The sequence below is a fragment of the Pristiophorus japonicus genome, chromosome 3 (genome assembly GCF_044704955.1).
Source record: "Pristiophorus japonicus isolate sPriJap1 chromosome 3, sPriJap1.hap1, whole genome shotgun sequence".
In the NCBI taxonomy this organism is placed as follows: domain Eukaryota; kingdom Metazoa; phylum Chordata; class Chondrichthyes; family Pristiophoridae; genus Pristiophorus; species Pristiophorus japonicus.
Genome location: NC_091979.1, coordinates 271,965,548 through 271,987,276, shown reverse-complemented (window position 1 = coordinate 271,987,276; position 21,729 = coordinate 271,965,548). Strand labels below are relative to the sequence as shown.

Sequence of the window (21,729 nt, the reverse complement as noted above, 5' to 3'; positions counted from 1 at the left end):
ATATCAAAGTAACAAAACAAAAGAACCAAGTCATTGTGGGGTGGAGGCAAGAAAGGGGTGGTTAAACCGTACTGTTCTTCTTTCCCCACCTTCCCTGTCAACAGTAGTAAGACATTAGGCCAGAATTTTCTGGCAAAATAACAGTGAGTTTAATGCAAATGCTTTTATTAATGTGTAAATTATCCTTATTTCTATAAAAGATGTTGTCTAGAAACATAGAAAATAGGTGCAGGAGCAGGCCATTCAGCCCTTCTAGCCTGCACCGCCATTCAATGAGTTCATGGCTGAACATGAAACTTCAGTACCCCCTTCCTGCTTTCTCGCCATAACCCTTGATCCCCCGAGTAGTAAGGACTTCATCTAACTCCCTTTTGAATATATTTAGTGAATTGGCCTCAACTACTTTCTGTGGTAGAGAATTCCACAGGTTCACCACTCTCTGGGTGAAGAAGTTTCTCCTCATCTCGGTCCTAAATGGCTTACCCCTTATCCTCAGACTGTGACCCCTGGTTCTGGACTTCCCCAACATTGGGAACATTCTTCCTGCATCTAACCTGTCTAAACCCGTCAGAATTTTAAACGTTTCCATGAGGTCCCCTCTCATTCTTCTGAACTCCAGTGAATACAAGCCCAGTTGATCCAGTCTTTCTTGATAGGTCAGTCCCGCCATCCCGGGAATCAGTCTGGTGAATCTTCGCTGCACTCCCTCAATAGCATCATAAAAAAAATGTAATAGCTCATTTGCCCAACCTTGCTGTCAGAAGAATACAGAATATAATTGGACTGACTATTCTACATGTTATAAAGGTGCTTATAAGGGAAAGGAGAGGCCTAAGACAAACAACGACAGACACAAAATATAATTGCAACAAGTCAGTAAAAGCAATTTGGTCAGCACCCCTAAGATATGCTAACTTTCTTGAAATTGAGGGTGACCATGTGGTGGTGACTACACTAAATATTCATTAGTGAAGATGTGAACAGCATGCCTTCCTTAATTAGTGATAATCCAAGTAGAATTAATGACAGAAATGAAATTGAAGTTTCAGGTTGCTCCTGGTCATGGCCAAGGTGGGCATTAACCGGTTCAGGCAGCGGGCAGTCATGGGAGTCGTTCAGCCTGACCGCCTGCCTCTCTTCCGTGGTTATGTTCGAGCCAGGGTGTCCCTGGAGATGGAGCGCGCAGTGGCCATCAATACGCTTGTGGCCTTCCGCGAGAGTTGGGCGCCTGAGGGACTGGAGTGCATCATCACCCCCAGCAACCAAATTTTAATTTGATCTAAGTTTCCATTAAAAGTTTTATTTCGAAATTTGTGGGTTCTAGTGCCAAAAGTGGGTGCTTGATTTAACATTTGTACCTAAAATAGTTGAAGCTTTAGGCTGGCTAAAAAAAAGAAATGGATAGTATTTATCCCAAAGTACTAAGGCAGTTAAGGGGTGAATTTTGTGAGCCAATGATATTAATTATGAGGATGTTGCTGAATAATAGGCTAATGTGGTAACTGTTTATCAGTCCTAACCAATTTCAGAAATTAGTGCCTTCAATTCTAGGTTAAAGAATAGACTTGATTATCTGGAGGAAACATACCTCCCTATATGATAATAATTTAGTCATCATCATAGGCAATCCCTCAGAATCGAGGAAGACTTGCTTCCACTCTTAACATGAGTTCTTAGGTGGCTGTACAGTCCAATACGAGAACCACCGTCTCTGTCACAGGGGTTGGGTGGGACAAATAATCGTTGAGGGAAGGGGTGGTTGGGACTGGTTTGCCGCATGCTCTTTCCGCTGCCTGCGCTGGATTTCTGCATGCTGTCGGCGACGAGACTCGAGGTGCTCAGTGCCTTCCTAGATGCAATTCCTCCACTTAGGGCAGTCTTTGGCCAGGGACTCCCAGGTGTCAGTGGGGATGTTGCACTTTATCAGGGAGACTTTGAGGGTATCCTTGTAACGTTTCTGCTGCCCACCTTTGGCTCGTTTGCCGTGAAGGAGTTCCGAGTAGAGCGCTTGCTTTGGGAGTCTCGTGTCTGGCATGCGAGCAATGTGGCCTGCCCGGCGGAGGTGATCAAATGTGGTCAGTGTTTCAATGCTGGGGATGTTGGCATGAACGAGGACGCTACCGTTGGTACGTCTGTCCTCCCAGGGGATTTTTAGGATCTTGCGGAGACATCGTTGGTGGTATTTCTCCAGCGACTTGAGGTATCTACTGTACATGTCATTTAGTAAACAGCAGCTGGAAGAGCTTCAGGTGCCTTCTGGCCAACTTCCTTCACTTTTTGAGTAAGGACGGTTGGCTCAATTTTCCCCAGTGATTTGTGCCGTTTTTTTGGAGCAGGCTGCTCTTTTTGGCCTAAGTTGAAAAACCACAGTTTCCCCAATCAATTTGCACCAGTGTAACTCAGTAACGATTTTTTTTATGTCAGTTTTTTTTTCAGCCAAAGGGGGCGTAACCAGCCATCTACACCAATTCTGGCCATTTAGGGAAGTTTGGCCAGCTGAGAGTTACTCCAGTTCTGCTAAGGCCAGTGTATGTAGCCTCTCCAGAAAAACCTTCCGGAGAGTTAAGGAAATCGGCGCACCAGATGCCCGGACATACTAAAAGAATTGAAAAATACATAACAGCAACTTACCTCCACCTGCCCGACGGGCTTGCAGGTCCGGTCTCATTTTCGGTCCCCGGTTCATTCGAGAGAGAGAGAGAGAGAGAGAGAGCTGTACCATGGCAGCCCGATCTTTTTGGCACAGATCAAGGCTCCACCCCAAAACTAAAGGCCGGGTTACGCCACGCCAAAATGAAGAAATCCAACGGGGAAACTTAGAATATTTTTTTTGGCATACTTAGGCCCCAAGAAATTGGGCAAATACGCAAAAAAAATGCTTTAGGGAAAATTGAGCCCACGGAAGCACGAAGGTGACTTGAAAAAGAACACTTGATAAAGTTCTGCATGAAAGGCTGTTAGTTGAGCTTAAAGTGATGGGAATTCAGGGTAAAGCTCAGGAATCAAACATAGAAACATAGAAAATAGGTGCAAGAGTAGGCCATTCGGCCCTTCGAGCCTGCACCACCATTCAATAAGATCATGGCTGATCATTCACCTCAGTACCCCTTTTCTGCTTTAACTCCATACCCCTTGATCCCTTTAGCCGTAAGGCTCATATCCAACTCCCTCTTGAATATATCTACCGAACTGGCATCAACAACTCTTTGCGATAGAGGATTTCACAGGTTAACAACTCTCTGAATGAAGAAGTTTCTCCTCATCTCGGTCCTAAATGGCTTACCCCTTATCCTTAGACTGTGACCCCTAGTTCTGGACTTCCCCAACATCGGGAACATTCTTCCTGCATCTAACCTGTCCAGTTCCATCAGAATGTTATATGTTTCTATGAGATCCCTTCTCATTCTTCTAAACTCCAGTGAATACAGGCCCAGTCGATTCAGTCTCTCCTCATATGTCAGTCCTGCCATCCCGGGAATCAGTCAGGTGAACCTTCGCTGCACTCCCTCAATAACAAGAACGTCCTTCCTCAGATTAGGAGACCAAAACTGAACACAGTATTCCAGGTGAGGCCTCACCAAGGCTCTGTACAGCTGCAGCAAGACCTCCCTGCTCCTATACTCAAATCCCCAAGCTATGAAGGCCAACATGCCATTTGCCATCTTCACCGCCTGCTGCACCTGCATGCCAACCTTCAATGACTGATGTACCATGACACCCAGGTCTCGTTGCACCTTCCCTTTTCCTAATCTGCCGCTATTCAGATAATATTCTGCCTTCGTGTTTTTTGTCACCAAAATGGATAACCTCACATTTATCCACATTATACTGCATTTGCCATGCAATTGCCCACTCACCTAACCTGTCCAAGTCACCCTGCAGCCTTTTAGCATCCTCCTCACAGCTCACACCGCCACCCTGCTTAGTGTCATCTGCAAACTTGTAGATATTACTCTCAATTTCTTCATCTAAATCACTGATGTATATGGTAAATAGTTGGGGTCCCAGCACTGAGGCCCTGTGGCACCCCACTAGTCACTGCCTACCATTCTGAAAAGGACCCATTTATCCCGACTCTCTGCTTCCTGTTTGCCAACCAGTTCTCTATCCACGTCAATACATTACCCCCAATACCATGTGCTTTAATTTTGCACACCAATCTCTTGTGTGGGACCTTGTCAAAAGCCTTTTGAAAGTCCAAATACACCACATCCACAGGTTCTCCCTTATCCACTCTACTAGTTACATCCTCAAAAAATTCTAGATTTGTCAAGCATGATTTCCCTTTCATAAATCCATGCTGATTTGGATCGAGCCTGTCACTGCTTTCCAAATACGCTGCTATTTCATCTTTAATAATTGATTCCAACATTTTCCCCACTACTGATGTCAGGCTAACCGGTCTATAATTCCTCGTTTTCTCTCTCCCTCCGTTTTTAAAAAGTGGGTTTACATTAGCTACCCTCCAGTCCATAGGAACTGATCTAGAGTCGATAGACTGTTGGAAAATGATCACCAATGCAGCTACTACTTCCTTAAGCACTCTGGGTTGCAGACTATCAGGCCCTGGAGATTTATCGGCCTTCAATCCCATCACTTTCCCTAACACAATTTCCTGACTAATAAGGATTTCCTTCAGTTCCTCCTTCTTGCTAGACCCTCGGCCCCCTAGTATTTCCGGAACGTTAGTTGTGAATGGATCAGAAATTGGCGGGAGGATGAGAAGCAGTCGGTATTTGTCTTATTGTATATGTATACTGAGGAGAATTGGTCAGCAGGTGCAGTAGGGGCAGTAGGGATTGATATTGGGAGCCCTCTGTTTTAATTGATGTTAATGATATGGATTCAGAAGCTTAATGCAAACATATAACAAATTAATAGGAGCAGTTGAATCTGATTAGGCATCTTGTAAACTACAAAATAAAATTATACAAAATGTGTAAGTGGTCAGAACATGGCAGATGTAATTTAACATGGAAAAGTACTGCATATAGGAAAAATTGGACAATATTTAACTTTTGTTCTGTACATGCCAAAGCTGTAAAGCACACAATCAGTGTAGAAATGTTGCAAGCTCATTATAAGTGCTTAGATAGTTAACTGAACAACCCTACTAGTTTTAGTCGGAGTTACTACAACTATTTTTGTAGAAAAATAATAAATCGGATGCCCCCTGATTAAAGAGGGTGGACACACCAAAGACTTTCAAACAAGTGCCCCTTTGGGTTTTTTTTGGGTTTTTTTTAGGGTAGTAAAAACACAAATTATACAAGTGCCCGCTGGCTAAAAGGGGGGTGACACTAAACCGGCACAATAAACAAATTACACTTTAGACAAACATCAAATTAAAATTTAGTTGCCGGAGCTGATGATGGACTCCAGTCCCTCCGGCGTCCACCTCTCGCAGAAGGCCGCGAGCGTACCGGTGGATAGCGTGTGCTCCATCTCCAAGGACACTCTGACTCGGATGTAACCATGGAAGAGAGGCAGGCAGTTGGGCTGAACGACCCACTCGACCGCCCGCTGCCTGGACCGGCTGATGGCCCCCTTGGCCGTGCCCAGGAGCAGTCCTACGAGGAGGCCTTCTGACCTGCCCGCTCCCCTCCGCACAGGGTGCCCAAAGATCAGGAGTGTGGGACTGAATCGCAACCAGAATTTGAGGAGCAGCCCCTTCAAATAATGGAATAGGGGCTGCAACCTCGCGCATTCCATAAAAACATGGAACACGGACTCTTCCAGACGCAGAAATTGCAGGCGGGCTGGGAGCCCGTGAACCGACTTAAAAACTTATTGCACGGGACTGCTCCGTGCACCACCCTCTAGGCCAAGTCCCCAATAAATAGGGGGAGGACTCCCGTGTAGAGTGCACTCCATTGGGGACCCCCGCCTCCTCCGGACGACAAGATGGTGCGCCATGGCGTGTCCGGACGGCAGACGAGGATGGCAAGCTGGAGAGTGTGTAAGAGCAGCCCTTCCAGGAAACCCCTCCGCACAGAACTGAAAGGCACAGAGGGGATTTCCCTGAGGAGGTTCAAGTTGTGAGGCGCTGGCTCCCGAGGGAGGTTTTGGGGCTTGGCACCGATGAGAAATTCCGTCCAGGTGGCGGTCAGTTCGGACGGGATCTCCCACATGCTTGAGCCTCCTCGACACACCTAATGGAGTCAGGGTCCAGCGCTGTTTTTAGTGACTCGATGGCATTGGCTGCACGCTGAACGTCGGCCCAGTTTAGGCGCCGTGTGCAAGCACATCTGGCGCCATCCAGCCCGCTCCTCCGCCATCGAGCAGGTCCCTGACCCTGGTCATCTCGCCAGCCACAGCCCTCTCGTCCACCTGCCACCTAAAACCGCGGTTGTGGAGGTACGGATTCCTGAGCAGCGGCTCCTGCAGGACAGCCGCCACTCCAGATGGGGGAGAGCTGCGCTTGGTGGCGACTCTGTTCCAGATCCTGATGAGTTCCTGGTAAAAGACAGGCAGCCCCCGCATAGCCGTCCTGACGCCCCCCAGGCTCACAAACAGGAGCTGCGTGTCGTAATTGAGGCTGCACTGCTGGCAGAAGAAATACGGCGCCAGCGCACGCCACCTAGGAGGGGGCTCGACGTAGAGGTATCTCTGCAGGGTCTGAAGACGGAAAGTCGCTAGCTGGGTGCTGACGCACAGCAACGCCTGACCGCCCTCCCTAAGCGGGAGACTCAAAACCGCAGCAGAGACCCAGTGCTTCCTGTTGTTCCAGAAGCTGTCCATCAGCTTCTTCTGTATCTTGGCGACAAACGCAGGGGGAGGGGTCAAAGTGACCAGCCGGTACCACAGCATAGCGGCCACCAGCTGGTTTATGACTAGCGCTCGACCCCTGTAGGACAGCACTCGGAGCAGTCCTGTCCAGCGCCCTAGGCAAGCGGCAACTTTGGCCTCCAGCTCCTGTCAGTTCGCCGGCCAGGCTTCCTCGTCGGGACTAAGGTAGACTCCCAGATAGAGGAGATGGGTCGTGCTCCAGGCAAAAGGCCTGAGCTCCTCCGGCAGGGAGTCCACCTGTCACTGACCCACCAGGAGTCCGGAACATTTCTCCCAGTTGATCCTGGCAGAGGATGCGGCCAAGTAAATCTCCTGGCGCTCACGCATCCTCCGCAGGTCAATGGGATCCTCAACCATGAGGAGCATATCATCGGCGTAAACCGAGAGGACGACCTCCACACCCGGCCCTTGCAGAGCCAGTCCCATCAACCTCTTCCGCAAGAGGCGCAGGAAAGGCTCCACGCAGATGGCATATAACTGGCCGGACATGAGGCATCCCTGGTGCACCCCTCTCCCAAAGTGAAGGGGCGCCGTCAAAGACCGGTTAACCTTATTCAGACACTCCGCGGCGGCGTACAAAATTCGAATCCGGGTGACGAAATGCGCCCCGAACCTGAAAGCGCGCAGAGTTCCGGACAGATACTCGTGATCCACCCTGTCGAACGCCTTCTCCTAGACCAGAGGTTAGGAAGGCGACCGACAGACCAGTCTTCTGGGAATGGTGGACCAGGTCCCGGACCAGATGGATGTTGTCGTGGATTGTCCGGCCCAGGACCGTGTAGCACTGGTCGGGGTGGATCATGTGGTCCAAGGTGAGCAGACATCACCCTGGCAAAGATTTTGTAATCCGTGCTGAGGAGGGAGACCAGGCGCCAGTTCTTTAGTAGGCGGAGATCGCCCTTCTTAGGCAGCAGGACGATGATTGCCCTGCGCCAAGAGAGGGGCATCTCCCCGGTCGCCAGACTTTCCCCCAGGACCCGCGCGTAGTTGCCCCTGTGGAACTCCACGGTCAGCCCATCCAGCCCCGTGGCCTTTCCCCTTGAGAGCTGGTCGAGGGCAACGGTCAGCTCCGCTATGCTTAGAGGAGTGTCCAGATTTTCGGCGCCCTCCAGGCTGACCTTCAGCAGGTCCTCCCACAAAACTCTACACGCTTCCTCGCTGGACGGATCTCCGGATCCGAGACCAGAGATCTATCGTCGGCCAGCAGCATCAAGAGCTGCTTGCGGACCCCATGTCTTCTTTCCAGCGAGTAGAAGAAGGGGGAGCCACGGTCCAGGTCCCGCAGGAACCGGATCCGCGACCTCACGAACGCGCCTCGGGACCCGACGAGCTGCAGGTCCTTCAGCACAGTCTTCTTCGCTTCGTACACCATCTGCAGGGCCGGGTCCTCGACGACTTGAATGAGACGGGATGCCAGGTCGAGCACCTCCTTTTCCAGGTGCCCCAGCCTGACCGCCCGCCTCTTGGTCGACCCCCTCACATACTCTTGATAGAAGAGACGGACGTGAGCCTTGTCCACGTCCCACCATAACCTCAAGGAGGGGAAGTCTCCCTGCTTCCTTCTCCAGTCGACCCAGAAGCAACGGAATGAATCCCGGAACCGCTCATCCTCCAGCAGCAGGTTGTTAAAGTGCCAGTACACGGACCCCGCCCGCGCGCAGATCGGAGTTACTACATCCAGTTATTCCAATAGCAAGCTGGGAAGAACATACAAAATTCTAAATCAAAATGAATTTCCAGTATTGATTTTCAAATGATATTCCAATACTTGAACAAAAGAAGTATTTTAACTTTTAAAATCAGTACTATTTCTGGCATTGAATAATGTCCAACCAATACAGTTGCTAATTAAGCAGATGCAGTATCTACTCCTAGGTCTCCAAGGGATGTGTAAAAGGAATAATTAGTTTCCTCCTTATCTGTGAAGAAATGTATGGCGTCCATTCAGGATTCCCTTGAGGCACATCCAGGGTTGAAAATTTATTCTGTGGGGATACCTGTGTCATATTGCTCCATGCAGTTACTATTCAATGTGATCTGCTACACACTGCCTATATTGTGATAATTAATAATAGTTAAGATCTTAAGAAAATAGAAAGCACCCCATTCAGCTCATTCTATCACTGAGGTCCTGTTTCACAAGTCAGTCCAACTAATTGTTTTATCCCATGTGCATTTGCTGAATCAGGAAGTGATCAAGATCCCTTCTGAATACTTCAACTGAGCCAGCATCCACTGCATTCTATTCTACACTTCAATAACTCCACAGTGAAGACATAATTCCTTAAGTTAAGCTTAGGGAAATGAATGGAAATACATTTTCACTAAACTGATACTTTATATATTTTCTTAAAGATTGCTAGGTGGATTGGCAAAAGAAGCAATTTTCTGTCATCTGCGAGTCCCAGACCAGTTTCAGAAATCGAAAGAGGAGATCAACGTTGTTGTTCTCACAGGTACATATCTTGTTTTCAAACTGTAAGACAAAGTTTATTGATGATGCCTGTAAAGGACACACTACTACAATGACTGGCTTGTATGCACATGAAAGCAGTAAGAGATGCTGATGTCAGTTGTAACAGCTCACTGTGCAAACTGATATAAGTCATAACTGGAAAAATAACTATTAAATATCAGATTATTTTAGAATCAGGAACATCACATTATTATTATTGAATTAGACATTTATCATGCTGTGAGTGAAGTTTAAGCATGGATATAGTGCTTCAGGACATTGGAAGAATAAATTGTAGGTATTTGCTCCACTTAAAGTTTATAAAATTACAAAAGTATCACAGAGACCTCAGGCATGATTATTGTTTATTTTTCTTCAATACAATGTTACTGTCATTGTGTTCAGAACACATTCTTTAGCCGGATGCTTTAAAAACTGATGGTGTGTTACAAGTATTTTAGAAAAGGTGACGGCGATGGTGAACGTGACTGTAGCACTCAACTTCTACGCTACCGGGTCCTTCCAGGCTCCGGTAGGTGATATATGCAAATTGCACTACATTGCTGCATTCGCCAGGTGACCGACTCTCTACAGCCGACGAATGGACTACATAAAGTTCAGCATGTTGAGGCAGATCCAGGATTAGCGCTCCTGTGGCTTCGCCAGGATAGCAGGCTTCCCCATGGTTCAGGGAGCCATTGATTGTATGCATGTGGCATTGCGGGCCCCGCCCCAAAATGGAGAGGTGATTTGCAATTGCAAGGGCTACCACTCCTTCAATGTCCAGTTGGTGTGCGACCACAGCCTCTAATGCATGTACCTAAGTGTAAATATGCAGAAGAATTAACAATTAACAATGAAGCTTGAAGCACATTCTCTTCAAACTATACTGAACTAATTTTTTACAATAGTCATTAGATATATTTACCTCTATTTTGAGACAGTACCTTTAAGTACTAAAGCCCTGTGAGGCATGAACCAAACAGTTTTACTGTCGATTTCTCCTGCTGACCTCAAATGAAAACGGCCAGCACAAAGGGGGCAGAAGCCAGTGTATAACTTGTATAGCTTATACAATAGGCTGATTAGTTACCCGACTTTAAAATGGGAATAGACGCTGAAGGGGAGGCTGTCTTTGAATGCTATGTATCTCTGTTCGATGCCTGGTAATCCCCATGCCTCTTGTTAGAAATAGCCAAGTTAAGACTGTCTCTGGTCACTTTTTAATAATCGGGTTCAAGTGCAAACCAATATTGTTTTTAATCAGAGTTTAAAACAGAATATAATGCATTAGTTATACAGCAAAAACATACAACCATGACAAGTGGTTGATACCGATCCGATCAGACAGACAGTTGAGTCATGTAAGCAATTCTGTTTGTTTCTCTCTCTCTCATTGGATTTTTTTCTCTCTCTCTCTCGCTCTCTCTCGCTCTGTGTCTCTATCTCTCTCTCTTTCTCTGTTTGTCTTTCTGTCTGTCTCTCTGTGTCTCTCTCAATACCCAATGGCCTATCGCGTTCTTTGTCTCAATTCTTGTGTCTTATCTCTTTCATCCGTATCCTATCTTTAATCCCTGTTTGCTTCAGAGTGTTGCCTCGTTTATGAAGTAGCAAACGTTTATGTTAACTTCCCCAAACTTTCTTCCATTATCTTCACAAGCAGTTCTGTTAAGCTAACTTCAAATCCTACCTTAGCATTATACATAAGACTTAAACCTTGTTTATGTATTTTAACTTAAAAACCACAGATAATTGCTGAGCAACAGGGAGATTGTATATAGTACATATTATATCCTTACCTAGGAAACCAAAACAGCACTTCAAAGGATGTGTCTGGTCCGAGGAGACTTTCTGTCTGCAATTCGAACATAACCATTTAAATGCAGCATTCTTTGCGTCACATTTTTAGGCATCTTTAGTTTCTAACGCTCTGCCCTGTGCTCAATACCCCTCCCCAGCCCATGATGGGAAACTGCTAGGTGCATCACAGGCAGCCAGAAGTTGGCTGGCTGTTGACTTCCAATAATGTGGCCCTGACGCACCCGGTGCATCATGACAGATGTGTCCAAAATGTTAGTAAATTAAGTAAATGAGATGGCCTTCTGTTATTGTGTGAGGCCAGCTCTTTGATGCATAGGCGCATGGAACTCCTAAACAACACTGGCATTGGTGGCACTGCATGACAGCCAAATTATTGGCCTGCAGTGCAATGTCGCTGCAATGAACTTCATAATATCACTGAAGGAAAGATTCTGCGCAAAATATCTATCTCTGAGTAAAACTGGCTGGAAGAATTAACAGCAATAAAGAATGATTGGCGTGCACCAGTAACTGTGCAGGCAGAAACATTAGAATTGTATGTAGAAATTCAGATGAGTATACTGTCCTTTTAATTATATTCTTGCATTATAATTATTTAAGTGGTTTTGGGGAAGGGTGAACTAGAGAAATAATTTCATTTCTTCACCAGGATTGAATCTGACCTTGTTCCATGGAATGGAAATGGTGCAACTCTGGATTTAATTGGTTGCTTGATACATTTGATAATGAATCTAAACATAGAAACATAGAAAATAGGTGCAGAAGCAGGCCATTCGGCTCTTTGAACCTGCACCACCATTCAATATGATCATGGCTGATCATTCAACTTCAGTACCCCACTCCTGCCTTCTCTCCATACCCGCTGATCCCTTTAGCCGTAAGGGCCACATCTAACTACCTTTTGAATATATCCAACGAACTGGACTCAACAACTTTCTGTGATAGAGAATTCCATAGGTTCACAATTCTCTGTGTGAAAAAGTTTCTCCTCATCTCGGTCCTAGATGGCTTACCCCTTATCCTTAGACTGTGACCCCTGGTTCTGGACTTCCCCAACATCGGGAACATTCTTCCTGCATCTAACCTGTCCAATCCTGTCAGAATTTTATGTGCTTCTATGAGATCCCCTCTCATTCTTCTAAATTCCAAGCCTAGTCGATCCAGTCTTTCTTCATATATCAGTCCTGCCATCCCAGGAATCAGTCTGGTGAACCTTTGCTGCACTCCATCAATAGCAAGAATGTCCTTTCTCAGATTAGGAGACGAAAACTACACACAATACTCAAGGTGTGGTCTCACCAAGGCCCTGTACAACTGCAGCAAGACCTTCCTGTTCCTATATTCAAATCCTCTCACTATGAAGGCCAACATGCCATTTGCTTTCTTTACTGCCTGCCTACTTTCAATGACTGATGTACCATGACACCCAGGTCTCGTTACACCTCCGCTTTTACCAATCTGTCACCATTCAGATAATAATCTGCCTTCCTGTTTTTGCCACCAAAGTGGATAACCTCACACTTAACCACATTATACTGCATCTGCCATGCATTTGCCCAGTCACCTAACCTGTCCAATTCCCCCTGCAGCCTCTTAGCATCCTCCTCGCAGCTCACACTGCCACCCAGCTTAGTGTCATCTGCAAACTTGGAGATATTACATTCAATTCCTTTGTGTAAGTCATTAATATATGTTGTAAATAGCTGGGGTCCCAGAACTGAACCTTGCGGTATCCCACTAGTCACTGCCTGCCATTCTGAAAAGAATCCATTTATTCCCACTCTTTGCTTCCTGTCTGCCAACCAGTTCTCTATCTGTCATGTATTCAACTGTCATAAGGGATGGTTTTTTAGATCAATATGTCGAGGAACCAACTAGGGGGGAGGCCATCTTAGACTGGGTGTTGTGTAATGAGAGAGGATTAATTAGCAATCTCGTTGTGCGAGGCCCCTTGGGGAAGAGTGACCATAATATGGTGGAATTCTGCATTAGGATGGAGAATGAAACAGTTAATTCAGAGACCATGGTCCAGAACTTAAAGAAGGGTAACTTTGAAGGTATGAGGTGTGAATTGGCTAGGATAGATTGGCGAATGATACTGAAGGGGTTGACTGTGGATGGGCAATGGCAGACATTTAGAGACCGCATGGATGAACTACAACAATTGTACATTCCTGTCTGGCGTAAAAATAAAAAAGGGAAGGTGGCTCAACCATGGCTATCAAGGGAAATCAGGGATAGTATTAAAGCCAAGGAAGTTGCATACAAATTGGCCAGAAATAGCAGCGAACCCGGGGACTGGGAGACATTTAGAACTCAGCAGAGGAGGACAAAGGGTTTGATCAGGGCAGGGAAAATGGAGTACGAGAAGAAGCTTGCAGGGAACATTAAGACGGATTGCAAAAGTTTCTATAGATATGTAAAGAGAAAAAGGTTAGTAAAGACAAACGTAGGTCCCCTGCAGTCAGAATCAGGGGAAGTCATAACGGGGAACAAAGAAATGGCGGACCAATTGAACAAATACTTTGGCTCGGTATTCACTAAGGAGGACACAAACAACCTTCCGGATATAAAAGGGGTCGGAGGGTCTAGTAAGGAGGAGGAACTGAGGGAAATCCTTATTAGTCGGGAAATTGTGTTGGGGAAATTGATGGGATTGAAGGCCGATAAATCCCCAGGGCCTGATGGACTGCATCCCAGAGTACTTAAGGAGGTGGCCTTGGAAATAGTGGATGCATTGACAGTCATTTTCCAACATTCCATTGACTCTGGATCAGTTCCTATGGAGTGGAGGGTAGCCAATGTAACCCCACTTTTTAAAAAAGGAGGGAGAGAGATAACAGGGAATTATAGACCGGTCAGCCTGACATCGGTAGTGGGTAAAATGATGGAATCAATTATTAAGGATGGCATAGCAGTGCATTTGGAAAGAGGTGATATGATAGGTCCAAGTCAGCATGGATTTGTGAAAGGGAAATCATGCTTGACAAATCTTCTGGAATTTTTTGAGGATGTTTCCAGTAGAGTGGACAAGGGAGAACCAGTTGATGTGGTATATTTGGACTTTCAGAAGGCTTTCGACAAGGTCCCACACAAGAGATTAATGTGCAAAGTTAAAGCACATGGGATTGGGGGTAGTGTGCTGACATGGATTGAGAACTGGTTGTCAGACAGGAAGCAAAGAGTAGGAGTAAATGGGTACTTTTCAGAATGGCAGTCAGTGACTAGTGGGGTACCGCAAGGTTCTGTGCTGGGGTCCCAGCTGTTTACACTGTACATTAATGATTTAGACGAGGGGATTAAATGTAGTATCTCCAAATTTGCGGATGACACTAAGTTGGGTGGCAGTGTGAGCTGCGAGGAGAATGCTATGAGGCTGCAGAGCGACTTGGATAGGTTAGGTGAGTGGGCAAATGCATGGCAGATGAAGTATAATGTGGATAAATGTGAGGTTATCCACTTTGGTGGTAAAAACAGAGAAACAGACTATTATCTGAATGGTGACAGATTAGGAAAAGGGGAGGTGCAAAGAGACCTGGGTGTCATGGTACATCAGTCAATGAAGGTTGGCATGCAGGTACAGCAGGCGGTTAAGAAAGCAAATGGCATGTTGGCCTTCATAGCGAGGGGATTTGAGTACAGGGGCAGGGAGGTGTTACTACAGTTGTACAGGGCCTTGGTGAGGCCACACCTGGATTATTGTGTACAGTTTTGGTCTCCTAACCTGAGGAAGGACATTCTTGCTATTGAGGGAGTGCAGCGAAGGTTCACCAGACTGATTCCCGATGGCGGGACTGACCTATCAAGAAAGACTGGATCAACTGGGCTTGTATTCACTGGAGTTCAGAAGAATGAGAGGGGACCTCATAGAAACGTTTAAAATTCTGACGGGGTTAGACAGGTTAGATGCAGGAAGAATGTTCCCAATGTTGGGGAAGTCCAGAATCAAGGGACATAGTCTAAGGATAAGGGGTAAGCCATTTAGGACCGAGATGAGGAGGAATTTCTTCACCCAGAGAGTGGTGAACCTGTGGAATTCTCTACCACAGAAAGTTGTTGAGGCCAATTCACTAAATATATTCAAAAAGGAGTTAGATGAAGTCCTTACTACTAGGGGGATCAAGGGGTATGGTGAGAAAGCAGGAATGGGGTATTGAAGTTGCATGTTCAGCCATGAACTCATTGAATGGCGGTGCAGGCTAGAAGGGCTGAATGGCCTACTCCTGCACCTATTTTCTATGTTTCTATGTTTCTATGTTTCTCTGTCATTGTAACCCATGTATAAGCTGACCTAAGTTGTACACCTTGAGAACACTGACCATAGGGGGCGAACTTGTGAGAGACACACCAAACCTGGACTTTCCGGTATAAAAGGGGAAGCTCCACCCACCTCTTGATGTCTTAGTAATAAAGGTAACAGGTCACTGAGTGACCTTCTCTCAAGTATGGGCCTCGTGTGCATTTATACTGTATAGTAAGGACATATTATTGGCGATGAGAAACTGGGATTTAAACCACGCGAGCTTGGCCACTAGCAGCACAGAAGAGAGGTACTGTGTTGGTGATGATTGGGACGACTTTATTGAGAGACTACAGCAAAGTTTTGTCACTAAGGAATGTTTGGGACAGGATTCGGCCGACAAACGCAGGGCTCATCTCCTGATGGTTTGTGGATCCAGAATGTACTCCCTGATGAATGACCTTCTAGCGCCGGAGAAGCGGCGGACAAGATGTTCGAAGAGCTCAGTAAGTTGATCGGGGAACACTTTAAACCGGCGAGCAGCATGCACATGGCGAGACACCGGTTTTACACGCACCGGTGGCGAGAAGGGCAAAACGTTCCAGACTTCGTGGCAGATCTCCGGCGACTGCCGAGCCTATGTAAGTTCCCAGATACATGCAGAGCGGAGATACTGCGAGACTTTTTTATTGAGGGCATCGGGGATGTTGGGGTTTTCAGGAAACTGATTGAGACCAAAGACTTGACCTTGGAAGCGGCGGCTATGATAGCCCAGACAATTATCTCAGGGGAGGAAGAGACCAGAATGATTTATGGCAACCAGGGAGTCAACATTGTTAACGCAGCACACAGTTCTCTAGGCAGACAAGGGCAATCAGACATGCCCTAGCATGCAGTCGAACCCAAAGGGGGAATTCAACAGAGACAATGGCTAACTGAACGGCGATTCATGCCATCACAATGGACAATGCGGCCAGTAATGGGGCCATCAACACCTATTAATGGTGCGCTTAAGGACAGTTACAGAGACAGTCAGAGACGATCGATTGGTAATGGACCTTTTCTTTCTGACAATGGGGCCTCTAGCTCATGCTGGAGGTGTGGAGGCTAACACCCAGCCAGAGTTTGCAGGTATCAGCAATATACCTGCAGAAACTGTAACGTCAGCGGTCACTTGGTGCGTATGTGCAGGAAGCCTGCAGCCAGGTTGATGTACGAGGAGGACAGGCCCGATGTAAGCCCCACGAGACCAGATGAATACTGGGGGAAATCGCTGGAAGATGAAGTTCAGCGAGTTCATATGGAGCACATATACAGTTCATATACCAGGACGCCACCGATAATGATGAAAGTGCTCCTCAATGGCATCCCAATACTAATGGAGCTAGACACGGGGACCAGCCAGTCCCTGATGAGTATCAAACAGTTCAAAAGGTTGTGGGTGTCCAAGGCCAGGAGGTCAAAATTATTGCCGATTGACGCACTGCTGCAGACATATACAAAGGAGATCATTCCGGTGGTAGGCAGCGCCATGGTAGTCGTGACCCACAAATATTCGGAGAACAGGTTGCCTCTCTGGATTGTCCCGGGGGATGGTCCCGCACTACTGGGGAGGAGTTGACTTGCTGTCATGAACTGGAAATGGGGCAATGTCAATACAATTTCTTCTGTGGAGCGAGTATCATGCTCACAGGTCCTGGACAAATTTGACTCATTATTTCAACCCGGCATCGGCACTTTCATGGGGACCAAGATAGTGATTCACATAAACCCGGACGCCAGACCAGTACACCACAAGGCCAGAGTGGTGCCGTACGTGATGCGGGAAAAGATAGAATGTGAATTAGACCGTCTGCTGAGGGAAGGCATCATCTCGCCAGTCGAATTCAGTGACTGGGCGAGCCTGATCGTGCCGGTGCTCAAGGCGGATGGGTCGGTCAGGATATGTGGCGATTACAAGGCCATCAATCGGGTGTCACTCCAAGACCAGTACCCGTTACTGAGAGCGGAGGATCTCTTTGCGACGCTATCCGGAGGCAAACTTTTTTCAAAATTGGACCTGACCTTAGCTTACATGATCCAGGAGCTGGCGAGTGAGTCGAAGAAACTGACGACCATCACGACACACAAGGGGTTGTTTAAGTATAACAGATGTCCGTTCGGGATTCATTCGGCCGTCGCGATCTTTCCGCGAAATATGGAAAGCCTCCTCAAGTCGATTCCAAGGATGGTGGTTTTTCAAGACGTCATCCGCATCACGGGTCGCGATACTGAGGAACACCTCCACAACCTGGAGGAGGTGCTACGCAGACTGGACCGGTAGGGCTGCGATTGAAAAAGGCGAAGTGCGTCTTCTTAGCTCCAGAGGTAGAATTCCTGGGGCGGAGGGTAGCTGCAGACGGGATCAGACCTACTGCGTCCAAAATGGAAGCAATCCAGAGAGCACCCAGACCGCGTAACACGACGGAGCTGCGTTCGTTCCTGGGATTCCTGAACTATTTTGGCAACTTTCTTCCCAAATTGAGCACAGTGTTAGAGTCGCTACATGTGCTCCTACACAAAGGTCGCGATTGGGTCTGGGGGGACAGCCAGGAAAGGACTTTTGATTGAGCACGCAATTTGTTATGCTCCCAACAAACTGTTAACGTTATATGACCCGTTAAGAAACTAGTTTTAACATGTGATGCGTCGTCCTATGGGGTCGGCTGTGTGTTGCAGCATGTGAATGCCAATGGTCAGTTACAGCCAGTAGCTTATGTCTTCAGAAGTCTGTCCCGTGCAGAAAGGGGCTACGGGATGGTAGAAAAGGAAGTGCTAGCATGTGTATATGCAGTAAAAAAAAAAATGCACTAGTTCCTATTTGGCAGGAAATTTGAGCTGGAGATAGATCACAAACCCCTAACGTCCCTTTTGGCCGATAACAAGGCCATAAATGCAAATGCATCGGCCCACATACAGAGGTGGGCACTTACGTTAGCCGCCTCTGACTACACAATTCGGCACAGACCCGGCACTGAAAACTGTGCCGATGCATTCAGCAGGCTACCACTAGCCACTACTGAGGGGGCAGCTGAGCATGATACTGAGATGGTCATGGCTGTTGAAGCTTTTGAAAGCGAAGGCTCACCTGTGACAGCCCGTCAGATTAAAGTCTGGACATATAAAGACCCGCTACTGTCTTTAGTTAAGAAATGTGTCCTGAATGGGGACTGGGCAGCCACGTACGGGGCATGCCGAGGAGATTAAACCGTTTCATAGGCGCAAGGATAAACTCTCGATTCAGGCCGATTGCCTACTGTGGGGAAACCGAGTAGTCATGCCCCAGAAGGGCAGAGAGGTGTTTGTCAGAGAACTTCACATTGAGCACCCGGGCATTGTCATGATGAAGGCAATTGCCAAGTCACACATTTGGTGGCCAGGGATAGATGCAGACCTGGAACTTTGTGTTTGCAGGTGCAACACGTGTGCTCAACGCGGCAACGCACCCAGGGAAGCCCCCCTTAGCCCCTGGTCCTGGCCCGCCAAGCCATGGTAACGCATCCATGTGGACTACGCAGGTCCTTTCATGGGAAAAATGTTTTTGGTTGTAGTAGACGCGTACTCCAAATGGATTGAGTGTGCCATTTTAAATTCAAGCACATCCTCTGCCACGGTAGAAAGTCTACGGGCAATGTTCGCCACCCATGGTCTACCGGACGTCTTGGTCAGCGACAATGGCCCGTGCTTCACAAGCACTGAATTCCAGGACTTCATGGCAGGCAATGGAATCAACCATGTCAGAACGGCACCATTCAAGCCGGCCTCAAACGGCCAGGCGGAACGAGCAGTGCAGATAATCAAACAGGGGATGCTCAGAATCCAAGGTGGTTCCTTACAAAGCCGCTTATCACGCCCCCTGTTGGCCAATAGATCCCGACCACACTCGCTCACAGGGGTTCCACCTGCAGAGCTGCTAATGAAAAGGACGTTCAAAACCAGGTTTTCCCTTATACACCCTACTATGAAAGAAATTGTTGAGAGCAGGCATCAGTCACAATGTGACTACCATTTTTTTGTCCTTAATTACGCTGCAGGGCCCAAATGGCTCGCAGGCACCGTGATTGCCAAAGAGGGGAATAGGATTCTGGTAGTTAAACTTACCAATGGACAAATCTGCCGCAAACACGTGGATCAAACTAAAAGGAGGTTCAGCAACCCCATAGAAGAAGCAGAGGAAGAACACGACGTAGAGTTTACTCCACCACAGGTGACCGAACACCAGAAGCAAGTGGAGGAGAGCCCAGTCACTGTGGGCAGTCCGGACATGCCTGAAGCACCGCAAACAACAGAAACTCAGGCCAGCGCCCAACAACCGGAGCCCCAACTCAGGCGCTCTGCAAGGGAGCGTAAACCACCAGAGGGACTTAACCTGTGATCCCAATAAGACTTTGGCGGGGGAGGTGATGTCATGTATTCAACTGTCATTGTAATCCATGTATAAGCTGACCTAAGTTGTACACCTTGAGAACACTGACCACAGGGGGTGAACTTGTGGGAGACACTCCTAACCTGGACTTTCCGGTATAAAAGAGGAAGCTCCACCCACCGTCTGTGTCTTGAGGTCTTGGTAATAAAGGTAACAGGTCACAGAGTGATCTTCTCTCAAGTATGGGCCTCGTGTGCATTTATACTGTATCGTAAGGACATATTACTATCCACGTCAATACATTACCCCCAATCCCATGTGCCTTAATTTTGCACACTAATCTCTTGTGTGAGACCTTTTCAAAAGCCTTTTGAAAGTCCAAATACACCACATCCACTGGTTCTCCCTTATCCATTCTACTAGTTCCAGCCTCAAAAAATTCTCGAAGATTTGTCAAGCATGATTTCCCTTTGGTTGATCTCATAGTTATTTTGAGGGTTTGTTAGACTGAGACAAATTTTTTTTTTTAAAGTATCTTGATTCTTCAGAGTTTGAGTAAAAATGAATTAAATGTTTATATTGATTAAAGTATTTGACCATGATTTTGCTGACCTTCGTGGATCCGTGGTGCATGACATTGGTGGTTGGTCCCGACCCAGCTGCTGCCTCCATCCCGGCCTGTGAAATTAATTTTCCTTGATTGGGCTTGTTAAGCCCGCCGAGCGCATTTGCTGGCCAATTAGACGAAGCAGGCCTGGTGACGATTTGATGACACGTCATCAGCTGGTTTCCTTAAAGGGACCGTGGCCAACTTTAGTTTTACATTTGTGCTGTCAATGTTCTACAGCATTGAAGTGCTGAAAACACTGATCAGCACTGCACAGTGGTGCAGGGTTGCATCCAGGTTCTCCATGACTCCCTCCATATGCTTACGGAGCGAGTCACAGCATGCAGCGAGGTCCTCTTCCCTTCCCATGGACGAAAGAGTCCTCTCCAGGAGATCAACACAGCCTGGTTGTACATTGCAGAGGTTGGCACAAATGGAGATGTGGTTGGGAGGACCTCAGTGTAGTACCGCAAGCCTTTCAATTATCTCAGTAGATCATGAAACGTTCGTACAAAGCCACAATCAATCTCATCCTGCTGTGCCGATCCTCACATCCCCATCACTATGCCTTTTCTGCCCTACTCCTGCACATATTTACTCACACCAACATACCTTGCACTTCCACCCATCCCTCTCTATCTACATTATCACATCCCCATCTCACTAGCCACCCCTCACACTCACCCTCATCCCAAAGTTTCTGTTAATGTGGTGTCAAACATTGAAATCTTTATTTTCAATACTTTCTGTTCTTTGACAGATTTGTGTGCACCTTTGGAAGTGGCTTAGTGAGATGCAGTGAATGGTGAGACATAATGATACCCTCCGCAATGGTGATGAGTGTGAAAGTAATGGCCTGAGCATTGTAGGGCTTCTTTATGGTGTTGGTGTGGGGTGATGCCAACCTGGCACATCATGTGACAGCCAAGGTGTATAGCGTCAAGTGAAGTAAATCAGGCCGGTGAGGCCATCTCTGGCCTCCTGGGCAAAAATGTAGTCGGGAGCTGATGCCCTCTGTCCTGTGCAGCATCAGGTGATTGTGGAGAAGGTTGGTGGTTGTGTTGGTGTTGCTGGTATGCCTGGTGCTGCTGGTGTTGGGGCTGATTGCAGTGGGATTCTGAGGACCAAGGTGAGAGAGTATAAAGGGCACCCATGCTGATGGAATAGATGGCAGGTGAAGTAGAGATGACAGAAGCAATCTGTCAATGATGAGAGAGTTAATGAGGCCAGACTGGATGGAGACTTGTCTAAAGACTTGCAGCATGGTGAATCTGTTGTGGAAATGCAGTGAGGAAGAGTTGTGGCTAAGGGAAGATATCTCTGTAAGGTGGGAGCTTTTACATTTGAAGCTGTCTACTCAACAGCTGATTCAATGGCCACTGAACTCCCGCCTCAGCTTGACAGACATTGTC

The 21,729-nt window shown here is 47.2% G+C and overlaps 1 protein-coding gene across 4 annotated transcripts in view; it reads left to right on the top strand.

The window, feature by feature from the left end:
• The window catches only part of LOC139259522 (uncharacterized), a 351,083-nt gene that overhangs the window by 42,920 nt on the left and 286,434 nt on the right, over window positions 1-21,729 (top strand). For all 4 annotated transcript variants that reach the window (XM_070875007.1, XM_070875005.1, XM_070875009.1 and 1 more), the window contains exon 3: window positions 9,145-9,245. In XM_070875007.1, coding sequence (XP_070731108.1) covers window positions 9,145-9,245 — 101 coding nt within the window. The remainder of the gene's footprint in view (window positions 1-9,144; window positions 9,246-21,729) is intronic.